Here is an 18,938-nt window from a genome sequence, read left to right on the forward strand (position 1 = left end):
GTAAAAAACCTCAGCCGCCACTAAACTATTGGTCAGATCATGTTTTGATCATCAAACTATTTTTTCGTCAGTAATTGACCACTAAACAACTTAATCAGTAAACTCGCGACCATTTAGTCGATCATTGCTCTTAATTTGTAAAATTAGCAATTAATCTGTGAAATAAGGTCGCGTAGTTATTGGACAAAATTACCCTGCACTTTGCCACGTGTACAGCTAATTTCACCGATTAAGAGCAATTATCGACTAAATGGTCACGATATTTACTGATTAAGTTGTTTAGTGGCTAATTACTGACGAAAAATAGTTTGATGGTCAAAACATGATCTGACCAATAGTTTAGTGGCGGCTGAGGTTTTTTACCCCAAATTTAAAAGATGTGACCTTTGAAATATCAAATTTAGTTAAATATAAAAATTCATACGCGATGTGACATCAACAAATCACATTCAGTTAAAATTACGATTTTACTAAAATTTAATTAAAATTATGAATTTATATTGAATGTGACGACACTCAATAAGTCATATTCGATTAAAATTAAGATTCTGTGCTGATGCGGCTTTCAAGAAATCAAATTCGGTTAAATTTGAAATTTGTCTCAAACGAAATTGAACGTAAGAGTTTTCACTGAAATTGGCCTTAAAATTTAAAAATTCAGTAAAAAAACTGCTAATAATCTTCCCGTCGGAATCAGCAACGCATTAAATTTATACCACTGTCAACCAAAAGGTCAATACACTTAGTATTTAATTGGGCAAACTCACCGGCATCAAGAAGAATGAGGGTGAAAGATCTACGTGGCATGATAAGGCGTCGCACTTATACACTAAAAAAACACCTGATAAGTCCAAGGATGATATGCCTGTCTATCCTCGGACAAGTCGCTTTCATTTCATTTCATGCCTCTGTCGATTTTACACTACAGCGAATGCTCTCACAAGTGACGAGTAGAAGTCCAGAATGTACATGTACAATTCACATTTTTATTTTCTTTTTTATACCAAGTTATATGGTAATTTTGTGGAGTTCATTTTCTTGGATCGAGGATGGGGTCCTTCTCAATTATCAAGTTTTCTTTGCGCATTCATCACCTGAGTTTTTTTAAAGTGCCTTTTCCTGCTGCTTTACCTTTCATTGCAAATTCGGGGCTAATCGAGAAATTTTGATACCAAATTAGACAAATTTTTCTGGCCTTGATCAATAATCTTTTTCCATTGACACCAAATCTTTCGTTGATTCTTTAATATTAGTCTCATTAATATGTATTCCACCACCACTGCATTGATTTCAGTTGCTAGAATTCAATTTCTTTTTCCATTTTCGCTTTCCGGAATTTTGAGAATCCAAGGTGGTTACTTGTTTATTGTAGCAGTATACAGGTTTCTGTATTTAATGCCTGATTTTGTAATCTACTGAACTTTTAGACCTTTTCTTTGTTGGATTGCATTGATTTGTTTTTGCTCCTTTTTGTCCCATTTTACTTATTTCTTCAAATGCTGTACGCAAACTCAATGCATAAGTTCCTCTGCGTCAATGCTTTTCCATTGATAGTATTGAAGTAGATGTGAAGTTCGGTTTGTACATAGGACCGCTCTGGATTGGAGGAAGGCGGCCAATTCTTCTTTGCCTCTTGATATCTCTCCAACAAAGTAATTCCCCTTATGATTCTTACCAATTTTGGTAGAAGTTTAGCAATCCTAATCTCCATTTGTATGATTGCTCCATTTCTGTGAATTCCTTCTTTTGTTCATTACTTCTGGTGAGTGTGTCCACTTTTGCATTTGCTTACCTACATCTACAGCTTTTTTACAGAGCCTGCTGTCTGTTTGTGTGTGTGTGTGAATTTTTTTTTTTTTTAACTGCAAGGTTTTGAAGGAGAATTCAGGGAAGTTGGCAATGTCCCTCAGTAAAGACCTTCTCTTTTTGATCCGACAGTTTTGTCATGAAGAAAAACTCCAGAAAACTGCTCACATGTGAGTTTTCTGGTGTTTCAATTTTAGCATCGAATCTCAGTTTCTAAATTACATTACGATTACGGAATTCAACTATTCAATTTCTGTTCAAGTTTTTTATTTTGTAAATATATACATTGAATAGGCTGGAGCAGGAGACTGGTTTTTTCTTTGATATGAATTATCTAGAAGAGCTGGTGATAAATGGTAAATGGGATGAAGCAGAGACATATATATCAGGTTTCACTGCTGTCGAAGATAACCAGTATTCAGTAAAGATGTATTTTGAAATTAGAAAGCAGAAGTTCTTTGAGGCGCTGGATAAGTATGGTCATCATTTCTGAAATCTTGTCAAAACTGTTTATACAGAGTATAATTGATGGTATTGGTACAAATACATGTATTGGCTTTACAGGGATGACGTAGCCCTGGCTGTAGACATCCTCTTGAAAGATCTGAAAATCTTCGCCCCATCAAATGCAGAGTTGTACAAGGAAATGACTTTGCTGCTGACGATGGATGACTTCAGGTTTGGACTTGATTTTGATGGTATTCTGACTTGTGCCTCTGGTAAAATATCTGTGATAAGCACTAACCACCTCTGAAAACACCAGGAACCATCACTCCCTTTCCTCATATGGGGATGCCATCTCTGCTAGAAGGCAAATAATGGATGAAATTAGACTTCTTGTTGAAGCAAATCCTCATTTTCACAGAAAGCTAGAGAGTCCCCAAATTGAGAATTCAAGACTTCGCCGCCTAATCAACCAGAGGTGATCACCTTCTTGTTCGGTGTTCCTTTGATACTTGGCTGTTGCATTTGTGGTTTTGCTTTCTATGCCCTTCTTTTGTGTTAGCAGTCATTTACCCTGTCCAGTTTTCGAAAAGCACATCAGAATTGATTCTGTTTTCAGTATTTTGAAATATCTATTCAATTCTTTTATCTGCTTTGATTTATTGAATGATGCAATTTCATTTAAACATACAGCTTGAACTGGCAGCATATACAATGTACGTATCCTCAGTCAGAACCTCAAATTCAAACCCTCTTTTTTGACCATAAGTGTTCTGGTGAACCCAAGGGGCAAAACCCATTGGTAACTCTCCATTTGAAGACTGAAAGTGCATTCATCATATTCTGTGGTCACTTCTTGTAAGCTTCATGTGTTATGGTCTGTTTTTTCCCCTTTCAGCCCTCTCAAGCGCTGTCAGCATCATTAACAACATTATCTGGAAAGTCCATTGTTTGCCCGTCTGAATCTAGAATATCTGTGGGAACTCACAGCCTTGGACATCATACAAACCCAGGTATGCTTTACGTTCATTGTCTCAGTTTAATTGGTTCCAGATACTTAGACAATTTTCTGCTTGACAATTGTTATCTTGTCTCAGTGACAATGGAAGGTGTTAAAGGTTCTGGTAATGCATCCCAAATAAGTCGCAGCACGTTGCTACATAAGGTGATTAATTTTTTTAGAGTATTCTGGGTATCATTGTCATCAATAAATATTGCTGGACACCTCCTTCCATCAAACTTTCGAGAACTTGGAATATGATATACTTTCTTTGCCATCTTTGCTATCATTATACATTTAGTCATCACGATTTTTTTCTTTTTTTGTATTTACGCTAATACAGATGGTGCCACAGAGAAGTATTCCCATGCAAAGGCAACCTTTAAAATTTAGGCTTCCTACTGACTTCCCCAATACTGTTGAGCGTTGCATGGACATGAATTCCTCCCCAAGCAGCATGGACTTTCATCCTGCTAAAGATTCTACTCTATTAGGTTCATTCATACATATAAACTTTTATTATTGAAAGTGTTTTCTCTGCTCTGATGCATCTGTTCCACCAGAACTTATATGTACTGCTTTGTTTCCCAGTTGGAAATTGTATTGGGGATGTGGAAGTGTGGGATATCTCTTCTGAAGTAAAGTTGTTTGGAAATGCGTTTATGATTTGGAACAGAGAGGCCATCTCAATGTTGTTACTGGTAAAATGACCCTAAGATCATTATTTGCACATATTATCATTCATTTTCGTGTGAGCTTAAGATTCTGATCCGGAATCTTGTTCTTTCATCACTAGAATGATCTAGATAAAGATCCACATATGTCAGTTAATTGTGTATTATGGAGCCCAGATGGATCAGTCTTTGGTAAGTGGACAGGATAGGAACTAATTTCTATATCTGCTCATTTTGAGTCCAGTGTTCTATTGAATTCCTGAATTTGAATGACTCCATAAACAGGTGTTGCGTACTCGAAAAACATCGTGCAGTTGTATTCCTATCATGTTAATGCTAATTACGCTGAGAAACAACTGGAGGTAGATGTCTCTTATATATTCAGCTAAAAGCTTTAATGTAATTTGGCTTCTGATAATGACTTTGACTTGCCAGATTGATGCTCATGTGGGTGCTGTAAATGATCTCGCATTCTCTTTGCCTTATCATCAACTTCTTGTCATAACCTGTGGGGATGACATGTCCATTCAGATAGATATACTCTCCATAAGTAGTTAATTGTTAAACTTGTACCATGCATGATTTATAACAAATTGGTTATGATTGTTAATTCAAGGTATGGGATACTAAGAGTGGATCCAAACACTATACATTTGAAGGCCATAGTGCTCCGGTTTACTCAATATGCCCCCATGTCAAAGAGGATATCCATGTATGGGGTTCCACCTTATAATGTCAAGACTCGCTTTATTTCTCCCTTTGTTATCAAATTTTACTTATCTTTTCTGTTGATTTAGTTAATTTTGTGTTGCTTAACATGCAACAGCTCCTACTTTCCACATCAACAAATGGTGAGATTAAAGCATGGTTATTTGAAAATATGGGATTAAGAGTAGCATATGATGCACCTGGTAATTCTTGCATGAGAATGGCTTATAGTGCTGATGGTAAAAGGTAACCTCCTTGAACCATACACTGTTTTTAGTCAAATTGTTCACCTGACTGTACTTTTGAAACCGTCTCAGGCTCTTTTCATGTGGGACAAATAAGGATGGAGAATCATTCATGGTAGAATGGAACGAGACTGAAGGTTATATAACTAGGTTCTACCATGGACTCAGCAAACCTTCGGCCGGTGTAGTCCAATTCAGCACAAGCAGAAACCAGTTTTTGGTGGCAGGTGATGAACACCTAATCAAAGTTTGGGACATGGACAATGCTCAAGTTTTAAACGTTGTCGATGCAGATGGAGGGTTACCAGTATGAGCTTTATTCATGTTTGGAGTCTTATGTAGTTAATTGTGTTTTTATTTTTCAGATATCATTGATATGTAGGAGCTTTGATTTACTTTTCTGGCTGCTTCTCTATTTTTAAGGAAACCCCTTATGTTTGCTTCAACAAGCAAGGCAGTCTTCTGGCCACTTTTGCTGACGAAAATAAGATCAAAATCTTGGCAAATGATGTTGGCTGTCAATTGCTCCAGAAATCAAAGTTTAAATCTTTTGATTCTACTGGGTATCTATCTGAATCATTGCAAAAGGTCAGAAATTAAAATTTGTTTCTACATTTTGCAAGAAAAGTACATTCTGCTTATTGGTTGTAATACTGTGCAGCTTGGCATTGGGCCCAGTCCAACTTCTCCAGGAGTTACAGTTCAGGATAAAAGCGTCCCAATGGTGTGTACGCCTGTGAATGTTTCTTTAAATGTTCATTCTGCATCAAGTCTTCTGATGAAGGAAACTCAAATTTATCTTTCTTTTGCGAAGCACCTAGCATATGATAGAATTAAGTACTCCACCCAAGCTGATAACAAGAGTTGAATGATTTGCAACAGGAAGCAAAAATGAAACCTCAAGTACCTTTGGAGCTGAGTAAGGCCCTGAACAATCAAAAATGTTCAAAAATTCTTCAAGTTTCATTCTGCAAATCCTTGAGGCTTCCTTCTGAAGTCAAGACAAACAAGGTATGTTTATGTCATGTACTAGTCTTCCTTGAAGAATTGTCTAGAATAAGAAATAGCATGAACAGCCTCACCATCATGATTTGATATAAGATTGATTGGTTTTCTTTAATTTCTAAATAACTCTTTCTTTAGGCTTCTACTTCTGGTTCTGTCTTTGCTTCTGCATCTTCCTGTCTCAAATTTTACAAACTTCATGACAGGATTAGCATGGTTTCCATGTTGACAATTGGTTAACATTCTCAGGTTCAAGAGTGCCATACTAGGCAATGCCTTCTGTAATCATTATGACATGGCAAAATCAGAAAGAAGTTTTGCGAGTGTCATTCAAAATCAATACTTATTCCAGAATATGCATTACTCCACTCCGCTCCACCCTTAGTGCTAACTGAAACGGTGCATCCAATGTCCCATAAAATTTCTAGTTTTAGAAGTTCATGCATCAAAAAAAATCTTGTCTTCCTTGATTACTTTTATTCCACAGATAATTGAAAGGTCAAAATTTTGTACAATCTTAAATTTGCTCTTTTCCAATTCAGACTTTGAATTGTGCTCTGGCAGATTCACTACATGGAGCTATGATGAGATATAACTGAATTGAGTCAATTTCAACTGCAAAACATGCAGCACTGCTGCATTGTGGCTCCCGTATGATTTGACAATGTGCAAAAATGGGAATTATTATCTACACAAATATTATGTGTATTTGGTTTTATTCACCACAGTATTTTCCCTTGGTATAATTCCTTTAAATTTAGGATTTTTGCATTTCCTGTTTTCCTTTTTCTTCTTGAAGAGTCGAAGCCCCAAAAGTTAACGATTAGCTTCCCATACAACACTTGCAGATATGCAGGTTAGCATATACAAATGCATGTAATGGAATATTGGCATTAGCAGCAGATGGCATTCATCTTCTCTGGAGATGGTTGGAAAATGAATTTAACTTCTTCCAGGTAGGTAATTAGATGCGTCATGGCTTCTTTATATTCAGCATCTCTATCTGATTCTTACTTAACTCCACAAGAAATTATAATTGCTTGCTTTGAGGTCATGATACTACCCTTGCTTACCCTTAAGACAGTGAGGAATAAAATTTGCCAAAGATCAACTGTTACATGTTCTTTTATTAAGAAATGTGTTCATTGCTTCAGGCAACCACAAATCATGCCCCTCAATCATTGCAACCAAGGAAAGCATTCCTAATGATCAATGACCTTGCTGACAATAACTTTGAATCGATATCACCCTGCTTTGCATTATCCAAGAATGACTCTTATCTCCTATCAGCATCAGGAAAAATGGTGTCTTTGTTCAACACAATGACATTTAAGGTAACCATTGAACTTAGCTGCTTTAGGAAATGCTCAAGATTTTTGTAGTTTAAACTCTAGACTAATTACTAATCACTCGAGAAAATATGAGAGCTTCTTTATCAATAATCTAGGGTCTAAATGGCAGCTATAAATAAATTTGAATGATGCCACATTCTTGATTGTTTGCAGAAATAAATCCTTGGAGGAATTCCAGTATACTTTTGGCTATTGGCTATTGCACCATTTCTAATGATTACAACATCTTAGTCTGAATTTTTCTAAATTTAATTGCAGAGAATGAGAAGTTGCCTGCGGTCTCCACCTGCAGCTTCCTGTATGGCTTTCTATCCACCAGATAACAACATAGCAGCTATCGGCATGGATGATTCAACCATAGTGATCTACAATTTGCGTCGGAATGAGGTATATCATTCAGTTCATCCATGGGAAGATTTTTCAACTGAAAGTTAGCTATATGTGGTCAAATTGTTTTTCCCTTTGCAGGCCATAAACAAGCTTAATGGACACTCTAAAAGGATTACTGGGTTAGCCTTCTCCACTACATTGAAAGTACTGGTCTCTTCTGGAGTAGATACCCAGGTAAGTTTGACATAACTGAGATGTCACCACACATCCTGTGAAATATTTATGTGATAGATCTCTTTAATAGCCAATTTATACAAATTATCCACTCCTTTAAGCTCAAGATTTTCCTATTAATTTATCTGGATTTTATGCTCTTAAGCCAGCAACCCTCTATTGAGATGCACAAGCATCTAAGAAGTGTTCAATGTAATTAGCTCAAATAATGCTGCTCTCATACATGATCACTTGAAAGAACAGAGCAAAGAGACTTCCTTGCTTCTGAAAATAAATCTGGTATCTTCCAGGGTATCTGGTGTCAGAATTACAATTGAGTCAAGAATCAAAAGGTAGGAGAGACTGGCATGAGGATAATAAACTGAGTACCTTAGTCTGCTCACTTCTTTAAAGCTGTAATCTACCTCTCATTGATGATAATTTCCCGAAGCAATTGTTCTGCAAAGTTCCTTTACACATCAACTCATATTTGCGTATCCTTACCTTGTTCTTCCAGATCATTGTATGGGATTTTAATACATGGGAGAAAAAACAAAGCACATCACTGCAGATTTCTAATGGGTGGTCGCCATCAAAAACTTCAGAGACTGCTGTCCAATTTCACCAGGATCAAAAACACTTTCTTGCTGTCCATGAGACACAACTTGCAATCTACGAAACAACAAGTCTGAGACGTGTGAACCAGGCATTTCACCCTTCCCCTGCCAAGTGGAAAAATTAAATACTAATGATTCTTTTCTTGTTTTAACTTGTTAATATGATTTCTCATTATATGCTACAGTGGATGATTGGCGATTTTTGTGCACGGATTTCATATGCAACACTGTCATGTGATGACCAGCTTGTATATGTGGTCATGAGAGATGGAATTGTTATGATACTGGCAGCTTCCGATCTCAGTCCAAGATTTGAGCTTGATCCCTCTGTTTACCTTCCACCTACGCTCAGGTACCTATAGCTGAATTGAACAACTAACTAGATCACAGCTTTCTCATTGAGATTACTTTGACTGCATTACTTCTTTTGCTCATTGCTCAAATCTCAAGTATTCACTGCTTTAAGTTTGTCAGAGTTTACAGGTAAAGCTAACTTTGCCATCTATCAATTTTGATTGCTTTAATGAATACTAATTCAATTCATTGCTAGCACCAGTTACCATGTGAATGCTCAAGAAAAGCTGCAATAGTGCATGGTGTAATTAGATATCCAAGACATGGCTGCATCTATCACTTTAATCATCCTAGGAATCCTGTAAACCGAGTTTTCATGATTCCTTTACGTAGTTTGCATATATTTTGTATTCATCAAATGACATGAATATGACAATGCATTTAAATTCCTGTGCATGTGGTGCTAAAAGTCTCCACCTTCAAATCTCAATATTGTACAACAACTTGATACTTCTCCAATCTAATTTGTGGATGCAGTAGTTGTGTGCATCCAACTGTTGTTGCCGCTCATCCACAAAAGCCAAACCAATTTGCACTGGGACTAACAGATGGTGGAGTTGTCGTCATTGACCCTCCTGAACCTAAAAGGACATGGACTTCATTCAGTTGACAATGTATTTGCAAATTAGTAATAGAATGATCATAGGTTGGATCCAGCGGATACTTTTAAACGATGTTTTTTTCAGAAGTTTTGATGTTTGCGGGAACTCCAATTATGTAGCTCAATATTAAGTGATAGTAGATACCTATTTGGCTGAATAATTTTTGTTCGTTTTGTTTGTTATCCGACGGGTAGAATGAGCAGCTTGTTTCACCATTTTTAAGATTTCGCATTGCACTTCTTGTTGTTAGTCTTGGGTCCTGTTTGATAACTCGATTCAACACTTAAACTTAATGAATTCAGATCTTAACATGTTTATATGTATTTGATAACAAAAAATTGAACATATAAATTAATTAAGTGGTATTCAATTTTCTAAACAAAACTTGTTCCAAAAATAAATAATGAGTTATTCACTTATCAATTAATGTGATACGCACTTAAATATATCTGATATATTACTTACCAATTCAATAACTTAATAAAATCAAACGTCAAATTTAAGTTTTCGGATTCCAGTTTTATCAAACGCACTAGTTATGTTATTTAAGAAAGTTCTGCATCCCTCAACAATAAACAATTCCTCTCGCAGACTTGAACCTTTTCTGTAACCATCGAGGAATATGTGGATGCTGATAGATGAAGAACGCTTGTTTGCACGTTTAACTCTATGCAAGCTAGTTGCATCCATCTCCCTTACAATCATGCCTGATAGTTGTTACGTCTTCTTTGTGAAGCAAAGCCAACAAGCGGTCAATTCAATCAAATCCCTTTTTTCTTTATTGAGTGGAAAGAAGAGAGCAAACGAATTTGACCAGGACCTGGAATTGGAGCCCAGAATGATTGAGGGCCTTAATTTTATACCACAGTAAATAAGTAATCTGTGTCTTATTCCACACCATCAGCAAAAATGATCCTTACTTATTCCAGTTTCACGTGAAGACGTGGAAATTGTAATGCAACAAAGATTTGAGTCATCAAGGCAATTAGGAGAAAAAAAAAAATGGAAGCCAGTGTTTGTCAACAGGACTTAGATGGTCTCCGAGTTTACATGATGGTTAGTCCTCTGCTAGGGGCTGATTTAACAGATGCAACCCGCAATCGGCTAATCTCATCAATATGGCATTGCCCTGATGCTAATGCATTTTTCTGCGCTTAGATCTTAACTATCGAAATGTGGCATTGATATTCACACACTCAGGCATCTACTCTTGCTGCAGCAGATGCATAACTTACACTGCTGTCTCTCGTCGATTTGCACTGACTCGATTGTTCATAACGAAGAAATTTGATCTTTATCTTTGTTGAGCAGTTCTTCGCCATCTAGTCAACTCAGAACGCACAACCACACAAATTTCATTAGATTAATTAAAAAACTGAAGAATGAGCATGCAAGTAATTGAAGAAAGTTGAGGAACAACTGAATTACTAACAAAGAAGCATATGAGTAACGTAAATACATTGGATAGAAAGATATTAAAAGTAAGAAGGAATATCTATGCCGACACAAATACACACAAGAGGTTCAATCACATGCCCAGGTCTACTTACAGAATGCATATGCTTTCACATTTACATCGACATTCGGCATCATAAGTCGACCAATCAAAAGAAGAAAACTTTAAAGAAAAGAAGTACCATTCCTTTTCATAATTTCACAAAACGATAATCAAAGAATGCCACAAAAATTAGTTTTTCTTGCATTAACCTAGAGAGGTCATGAATTCATACAAGTCCTTGAAAATATTTTTCATCAATATCGATTTTTGCTTACTCCAAAAATATATCTTAACTAGGCTGGTTGGCCCCAGACAACCTTGGCCAACAGTTCATCCCTTTCTGAATTGTGCCGGGCATTTGCCAGCTAATCTCAAAACTTAGGTTCAACCATATATCTTAGCAGATCAACATGCAGTGAGCAGTTATTAACAGTTCCAGTTAAATGGAGAAACATGTGATTTATTACAATTTTCTCCTGCCAAAACATTTAGGGGCCTCAAAGTGTGTGAAGTTTATACAACCTCCTGCCAGCAGAATCAACATACAAGAAAATGTAAGCTACCCACTTCCATATCATGAATGAAGAAGAAAGACTATAAAAAGGATATCCGGAAAGAAAAAGGAAAAGAAGAAAACCCACACGAAGCTAGTTGTAACCTTATTCTACTATATGCCAAGCGCGTCCACGTTATTACATCTTCTCATGGTGCATGCATGTTTTGTTTGAATTTCCATACGGCTAACCACACATTCAAATTTAGGAAAAGGTTTAAATTCACAAAACAAACTACTGCACATTTAACAATCCGCCAGTTCTTCCAGCTCAAACAAATTGCTTTCCTCACTATATGCCAAACGACCAAAAAGAAGTCTAAAACTAAAAGTGCATAAGCTTTATGCAGTGTCCCCAATTTTCCAATCTAGTTTAGCACCCCCACTTCCCAAATTTTTCAAGTGGAGCAGGTCTAGGATTTCCAAAAGCATCACCATAATATCCAGTGTATGTTATAATTTAGTAGCTTGAAGCTTTTCTTCCAAACTCATCTTTGACAATTTCTACCAGTAATATAAATATAGTTTAGAAAAACAAATTCTTTTTGAGAAAACTCATCAGATCAGAAAGGTGAGGACTTTACATGGAGAAAAACACTAATTGGATGCCGCCCGCATATTGTGTTGTCAGTCTCCAACAGATACTCTTTAAATGCATCTGGGTCTCCTGTTTCTATGATATCCATGCCCATTCTATCCAATGCTTCAATAGACCTGTATATTGCTCCATGTTTCTTGTCATAATGCATGTAGTTGAACCTGACAATAAGAACAATGGAAAACCACATTTTTAGTAGTCAAATAGAAAACATGAAAACAAACAGAAACAACAACTTCCTACTTCACAATCCCCAGCTGATTCATTAGGAAATAAGAATTTTTCCATTTTTCAAGCTACATCTTCATTGAGAAACAAAAACTGGACCTCCCTTGCAGCAAACCCTTAGACTTCCGGTGTTCAACCTTGTGATATACAAGCTTTAGACTTTCAGTTTGATTTTCTTATCCATGGAAACGTGCAAAGATTTGAAGCCACTAAAAGTTTTGATCACAATGCCGAAGCAAAACCTCTTATTCAAATTTTCCAAGTATAATTGGTAACCACCAACGAATCCCTTTTGACATATCTAGATCAACTAAATACAGGCTCCATGGTCTAGTATCTCCATTCTTTGTGGGATACAAGTTTCTTTACACTAGTACATTTCAATGCTTATGGAGAAATAGACAGATCCTTGAAGTCTTCACCTCTCTTCCATGCCTACTATTACTAGATCATTTTAGCTCATAGTTTTTTCACTTCAAGTTTCCCTTCCATTTTTCCCTAGGCTACCCACCCAAAGATAATTTGTTTTCCTCATCCTGACTATTTCTCTAGAGCCATATACAATCATATTTTCCAATCAGAGAAGATCCTCTCTCTTTCTCCTTCTCCATTAATTCATATTCCCACTCTAACCTAATATTAAGAGAGGGCCAAGAGGCTAGAGTTACAGGATAGCAGCCTACTCATAGAAGATCCTCTCTCTCTCTCTCTCTCTCTCTCTCTCATCTCTGTTCATTTCTATTCCTATTCTAACTTATATCAGGGAGAGCTCAACTGAACCAAAAGAGATGCGTGTTATAGTTTTTTTTTTTTTGTCAAATAGTGTTATAGTTATTTTTGTCAAAGTTTAATTTAAAAAACCAGGACCTGTTCCACATTATTAGCTGATAAAGTCCTTTCATCCCAACTCAAGTAGCACTTAGGGTGCTTTTGATAAAACTGAAGTCTGAATCTATTAAATTATTGAATTGTTAAGTACTAAATTTAATACATTTAAGTGTATATTACATTCAGTGATAAGTGAATAACTTATCACTTAATTTTGGGAGCAAGTTTTGCCTAGAAAATTCAGTGTCACTTAATTAATTCAGATGTTCAATTTTTTGGTTATCAAACGGTCTGAATATGTTAAGATCTGAATCCATTAAGTGTAAGTGCTGAATTGAATTATCAAACAGGGCCTTAGTGTGCAAACTGAAGTCTGTAAAATAAGTGGTCTGCATTAGGAGGAAGGGGATCAATGGGAAATCTCTCTTCCAGGAAGAAATTTAATGATTATATGAGGGCTATCCAGCAAGCAGGTATAATGCATGACTGCCATTCAAAACACAACCAAAAGGACGAACACTGTCAAAATCTTAACAAACAACACTACTGCTTGTGCATTTAGAGCAGAATTGCTTAAGGATGATAGATGTAACGAAAACTGGTATATAGAACATACCGTGAACCCCAATGGCAAAAATCTGAAGACACAGAGAAGAAATTACTAGGATCATCTACATATTTTGCTAGCAACTGTCCATAAATAGCTTCATTTTCAGCACTAAGAGCACCAACCAAAATGGGCACAATCTTGACTGAGTACCTGCATTGACATCCTCAATAAATTGTCCTCTACAGAGATTACAATATTATTGAACTAATCCACTACAATCCTACCCTTCAAATACTTTAGCAAGATATGGCAGGTGCATTTCCATGCTGTGCTCTGCTTCATCAACTCGAAGATCCATCATTTCAAATTTCCCAGTAGCTTTCAGCTCTTCAATGACTGGTAGAAAACCTTACTTTAGTTATTTTCAGAGAAAGTAATTATGAAAAACATTGCAACAGACAAATAGGCTTCAATATTATGCCCCACTAACAGTGCCAACCAGGTGTCTTTCGGTGCAAGTTTGATCTATCCCACACGGAGTTGACCACGGGTTGAGATCTGTTTTCATGCCAAGTTCCTACAATTATTTGTCCTTTTCTTTTAAATATCATAGACATGCACACAATAGATGCATAGATTCTCTTACTGCCTGAGGCAACTCAATAAAGTGAAGTTAAGGCCCAAAAATTAACATGTAATTCGGTTTTTGTTACATGGAGTCCTTGCAGAATCTTTCATGCATATTCGCTATTGGAACAAAAAGGAAGTCCAACATTTGACTTATATGTTACCTAGAAAGTTCACACTGCTCATACTGCAGATATCTCTAGAAAGACAAAAAGTGTGGACCATGAGATGTAGATGAAAATACCTTCAAGATCAATGGGTAAGTCACCTACTGGTGTTTTGTAAACAGTGGCCCTTGAAAGAGCACATCTTGGAGTATAATAGTGGTGAGATGGACCAAGAAGAAACACGCGAGAACTGCAAAACGTAAAGGCCTGATTAAAAAGTTCACCTGATCGAACAGCATATTTACGTGGAAAGACATACCGATGGATCTCCAGTTTACTGGAAATGAACAGACAGAGAATGTAGATAAGGGAGAAATAACGCACATTTTCTCAGGGTCAATGTTACCAAATGCAAAGGCTGCTGCGCGACCAGAATATGAATAACCTGCATGACTGGTGGATTTCATGCAGTTAAGATTAATAGTGTCACTGGTACAGGTGACATGGCTAGTGGAGGTTAGCTTTTAATGGGGTTCATGAATGACTTACGGTGCAATCACACCTCGTACATCAGAAGACTTCGTCAATCCAGCTGCTTTGAGCCACCCATCAAGCTCCCCAGCTAACTGTGTTGCTGACAGAGAAAACATAGCAAAGTGTTAAACTTGCCACTGGAATGCACAATAATAGCATGGCCATCTGTAAAAGGAAAAAAACACTTTACAGGTCACAAGGAAACTCAATAGGCTAAGCCTAGTTTACACAAATGCATCATCGCCATCAATCATCACAGACAAGATATGCATAGGCACTAAGAAAGATAAACAAAAGCACAGGATATCAGGCAGCATTGAGTGAAGCGATCAAAAATCAATCTCGGATAATATAGATGCAGAATGGCCAACTCCAGGCTTTTTTCCAAGAAACCAGCAAATCAATTGACCATCACACAATATCAACAAACAGGCAAGAGGTTGGAGAAAGAGTGATGACACGCAATCCTCAGCCAATATAGTAGCTCCCCATAATCCCAAACTGCTACCACACATCCCTTCATCCTCCAACTTGAGCGAGACCAACACGCAGAAGGACCAACAAACAGATACTCGGCACTAATTTCTATCCTTTAAAAATAAAAATAAATAAAAACACACTGTTTTATCCCAAAATTGTTGGGCAGGGCACAATCAGGAGCTTACCTGTTTAAGCACAGTAAAACCAGTTTCCTCAATTTCCCACAAGCAAATATACAAGTCGTAATCAGACAGAGCAGAGAAGTAGCACAACAACTAAAGAATTCAATGCTGCCCAGTTTATAGGAACTGCAAACAAGGCAAATTTGCCACCCCAAGTCCAGAGGTTTTGGGGAAAAATTAGCACGAACAGGTAGCGGCATATCAAGAAGAATACATTGAAGAGGTAGCAAAATTAGTAAAGGCACTAACGAGCCCAAACATGATTCCTACTAATAAAACAACAACAAAAAAAAATAAAAAACAAATCTTTATAACTATGAAATGGCAAGCCATCTTCAGACTCCAGCTATAGTAATAAATAAAAATTGAAACTTGAGCGGAATGGGATATCAGATGTCGTCAGAAGCTGGAGGGAAGACTTACGATTATCGGTGTACCAAGAACCAGCATGCGATGCTCTCCTGATTCTCTCCATTCCTACTCAATCTAGCAATCTTACTCTTGTAATCTATTTTATTTATTCCCAAATGAGTAACAAATTGGTTCCAATCAGTTCGCAGCTCTAATAACAGAAACGAAAAGGGGAAAACAAAAAAGCAAAAAGGCGAATGGGGAGAGATAGCTGAAGAGCAGCGTGTCAGGAACAGAAAATGGTGCGTGGCAGAGTCAGTAGTCAGTGGATTATTCTCCCACGCCTCTCTCTCTCTTACTGCTGCTGGATTGGAGACTGGAGTATTATTTATTTATTATTATTCTCTAGAGGGTTCTGGTTAGCTAATCTCTGGTGCATCCTTTCCTGCTGCACTTCCCGTTCTTCACCATAGGATCTGGGAGCGTGACTGGGACCGCATCAATCATATTTTTGTGTTTTCTATCCGAAAATATTCTTCCGTTTTAAATAATAAAAAAAAACTTTTTCCCTTCTTTTGTCTGGATGAGGGGCGAGAGCAGTCATCGGAAGGATCGTCCCTGCACGGCTAAGATTTGGCTCAAAAAAAGTGTACAGTCCAGATCACTTCTTGTACTTCGTTTTTAACAACGTGTGTGGGATTCATAAAAATTTATTTTAAAGTTACACGTTGTGCAAACAAAATTACGTCGTGTACAAGTAAAATTACACGATGTGTAAAATGCACAAAACCACTGAGAACGGCAACCGTCCCTGCCCGTGGTCCCTTTCGTGTAGGGGTATCTTTCACTTTCCTCTGCTGTAGTATAAATAAACGATTCTGCCCAATAAAAAATGAAAAAAAAAAGAGAGTATATACATATCATGTCTGGATCCCTTTGGACCTAAGCAAACTCACAATTTTATGATTACATTATAGTATCAAAATAGAAACATTACATTACATAAGTAATGCACATCTCAAACTCTGTCAATATTTTGTTTACCAATTATGCACAAGTGATTAAAAGGGAAGGGATTAATCTTGTATATACACTGTATTATACGCTAGTATCAGTGGATGCATACCATCTAATCTCGAATTGAATTTTAGTTTACATTTTTACATCTTTATCATACATACTATTTATGCATACAAGACTATACCGAAGCTAAATGGTCAAATATGTTGAAACTTGAGATACATTTTTATATTTATTTAATTACCCTCAGTGAACTCAATAATATTGAGTTTAGAAAATGTGTATTATTTTTCAATTTAGAAACAAAAAAAAACTCCTCCTTTTGATTTCTTCTATCCTTTTTTTTTTTAGGGGTGAATTTGGAGGCGACGCTTCCCATGAGGGGCAAAGAAGTGAATTTTGCAATCCTACCTGAAGCATTTGTCTTTTTGAAGTTGGCAATATATATATATCCTTTATATATATAAGAAGCACTTGGCCCTTCTACTGTTGCTGGGATTTCGAGTGCATCGGGTGCTTCGGGCTCTTGTACGTTGCAATGTTGGTTTGTACGTTGGACTGAAGCACTTGGTGTTTCTACCGTTGCTCAGATTTCGACGCTATCCCCCTGCTCCAGGCTATTGTACGTTGCAGTGCTGGTTTGTACATTGACTCATTGAGTGCTCCCACTCCTGCTTCAGTGCATTTGGACTGCTGGTTTATTGGCTGTGGGCTGTGGACCCCGCCTTGATTATTATTTGTATAGATAGATGGCTTCTGTTGTACTCCAGAGCTGTGCGGATGGGAAAGAAAAAAATGCCTCTTCTCTTGAAATTATAACTTCACTTAAATGATAAATCAAGTTTAAAATGTGAAATGCGAAAAAAAAAACCAGGAATTTTATTAAATTACTCAATTGAAATGTAAAAAAAAAAACAGGAATTTAAGTTCAGACCAGAAGTTAAATTCATAGACTTAACAATCATGGAAAAAAACCATGTTTAAAATCTGCAATATGGAAAAAAACCAGGAATTTAATCAAACTACTGAATTAAAATCCAAAAAAAAACCATCAGAATTATGATAAAATCATGGAAAAAACCATTAAATTTTAGATAAAAGCCATTAAAATCATGGAAAAAATCAAGAATTATGATGGACATTAGAATTGGAGCTCATAGATGTAGAGATATTACATACATTTCTAATATGAACATGTATATTTATTAAACCATGAAAACAAATCAAGAATTATGGTTGACATAATAATTGGAGCCTATAGATTTAGAGATTAGAGAAATATTAAATAAATTTTTTATATAGAAATGTATGTAAGTGATAATATGTAGATTTAGATAATAATAAATTCTTTTTTTTTCCCCGGAAACGTTAGAATGATAATATATAGATTCAGATATTTTTAGATTTGTGATAAACATGAGATATAGTCTACTCCTGAATCTTGACCAAGGAGCTGAATCATGTGTCATAAGGGTTAAATCAGTTGTCTGCCACTACCTTTTGTTTTTTACTGTTTTGGCCATTCAGATGCTTATTTTATGGACCAGTTTCCTCCCAAGGTTGGCTCTTTTTGTCATTTGGAATTCCTTTGCCTCGGTTTTCCATATTTCTTGTTTCTTACTAATGGACGACGGATACATAGCAAAGACAGATTTCGTGCAAATAGTTTCCTACATTCATAGAACCAGTTTACCTGCAAATTATAGTACATCTTACAGCTTCCTTGAGATCAGCTATTGTTTTATCCTCATCCAAACTTAATTTAGATGAGCTATTCGTTTGTTTCATGATAGTGTATATTTCTTTCATCTCAATCTCTACTCAGGTGTTCGAAGTTTCTTATAATACGCAGTAGCAGAGGTGGTTCGATCAGCTTCATCTGCTCTCTCCATGGAGGTTTTGTACTCTTTCCCGTTCGTTTAACTGCTTTTCTGTTCTGCCTGAATATATTTAGTTCATAGCTCGCTCCTTCTGTGCTGATACCCTTGCCGCATTTTACGTAAATAATTTGTCCCTTACGCATCACCGGATA

At 36.5% G+C, this 18,938-nt stretch overlaps 2 protein-coding genes across 2 annotated transcripts; one reads left to right on the plus strand and one right to left on the minus strand.

The window, feature by feature from the left end:
- The first annotated feature begins 1,874 nt into the window (after positions 1-1,874).
- Positions 1,875-9,510, plus strand: LOC113705577 (topless-related protein 1-like). Its single transcript, XM_072062309.1, has 25 exons — positions 1,875-1,976; positions 2,101-2,280; positions 2,371-2,484; positions 2,570-2,728; positions 2,944-3,052; positions 3,149-3,263; positions 3,348-3,415; positions 3,594-3,744; positions 3,842-3,951; positions 4,047-4,116; positions 4,210-4,286; positions 4,360-4,450; positions 4,536-4,636; positions 4,751-4,878; positions 4,950-5,184; positions 5,301-5,465; positions 5,539-5,601; positions 5,760-5,888; positions 6,731-6,838; positions 7,037-7,216; positions 7,493-7,621; positions 7,703-7,798; positions 8,295-8,483; positions 8,580-8,746; positions 9,226-9,510. The coding sequence occupies exons 1-25, from the start codon at positions 1,900-1,902 to the stop codon at positions 9,356-9,358; spliced, it is 3,144 nt and encodes a 1,047-aa protein (XP_071918410.1). The 5' UTR covers positions 1,875-1,899; the 3' UTR covers positions 9,359-9,510.
- A 740-nt stretch (positions 9,511-10,250) lies between these two features.
- LOC113707291 (uncharacterized) lies at positions 10,251-16,249 on the minus strand. The gene is made up of 8 exons (XM_027229547.2): positions 15,959-16,249; positions 14,889-14,973; positions 14,724-14,792; positions 14,477-14,589; positions 13,890-14,001; positions 13,672-13,815; positions 11,986-12,160; positions 10,251-10,672 (listed from the first exon to the last, which is right to left on the minus strand). The coding sequence occupies exons 1-8, from the start codon at positions 16,008-16,010 to the stop codon at positions 10,547-10,549; spliced, it is 876 nt and encodes a 291-aa protein (XP_027085348.1). The 5' UTR covers positions 16,011-16,249; the 3' UTR covers positions 10,251-10,546.
- Between the last annotated feature and the right edge of the window lie 2,689 nt (positions 16,250-18,938).

This window comes from Coffea arabica, chromosome 8c, assembly GCF_036785885.1.
Source record: "Coffea arabica cultivar ET-39 chromosome 8c, Coffea Arabica ET-39 HiFi, whole genome shotgun sequence".
NCBI lineage: Eukaryota > Viridiplantae > Streptophyta > Magnoliopsida > Gentianales > Rubiaceae > Coffea > Coffea arabica.

Bases quoted from the DNA above. Each gene is read 5' to 3' on its own strand.
- LOC113705577 (XM_072062309.1), top strand. From the start codon at position 1,900: ATGTCCCTCAGTAAAGACCTTCTCTTTTTGATCCGACAGTTTTGTCAT. The intron at 4,879-4,949 runs GTAACCTCCTTG...AAACCGTCTCAG, and splicing joins TATAGTGCTGATGGTAAAAG to GCTCTTTTCATGTGGGACAA. The intron at 5,602-5,759 runs GTGTGTACGCCT...GATTTGCAACAG, and splicing joins AGGATAAAAGCGTCCCAATG to GAAGCAAAAATGAAACCTCA.
- LOC113707291 (XM_027229547.2), bottom strand. From the start codon at position 16,010: ATGGAGAGAATCAGGAGAGCATCGCATGCTGGTTCTTGGTACACCGAT. The intron at 14,974-15,958 runs GTAAGTCTTCCC...TTTCTCTGTCAG, and splicing joins TTCTTGGTACACCGATAATC to CAACACAGTTAGCTGGGGAG. The intron at 13,816-13,889 runs GTAGGATTGTAG...ATGTCAATGCAG, and splicing joins CTTGCTAAAGTATTTGAAGG to GTACTCAGTCAAGATTGTGC.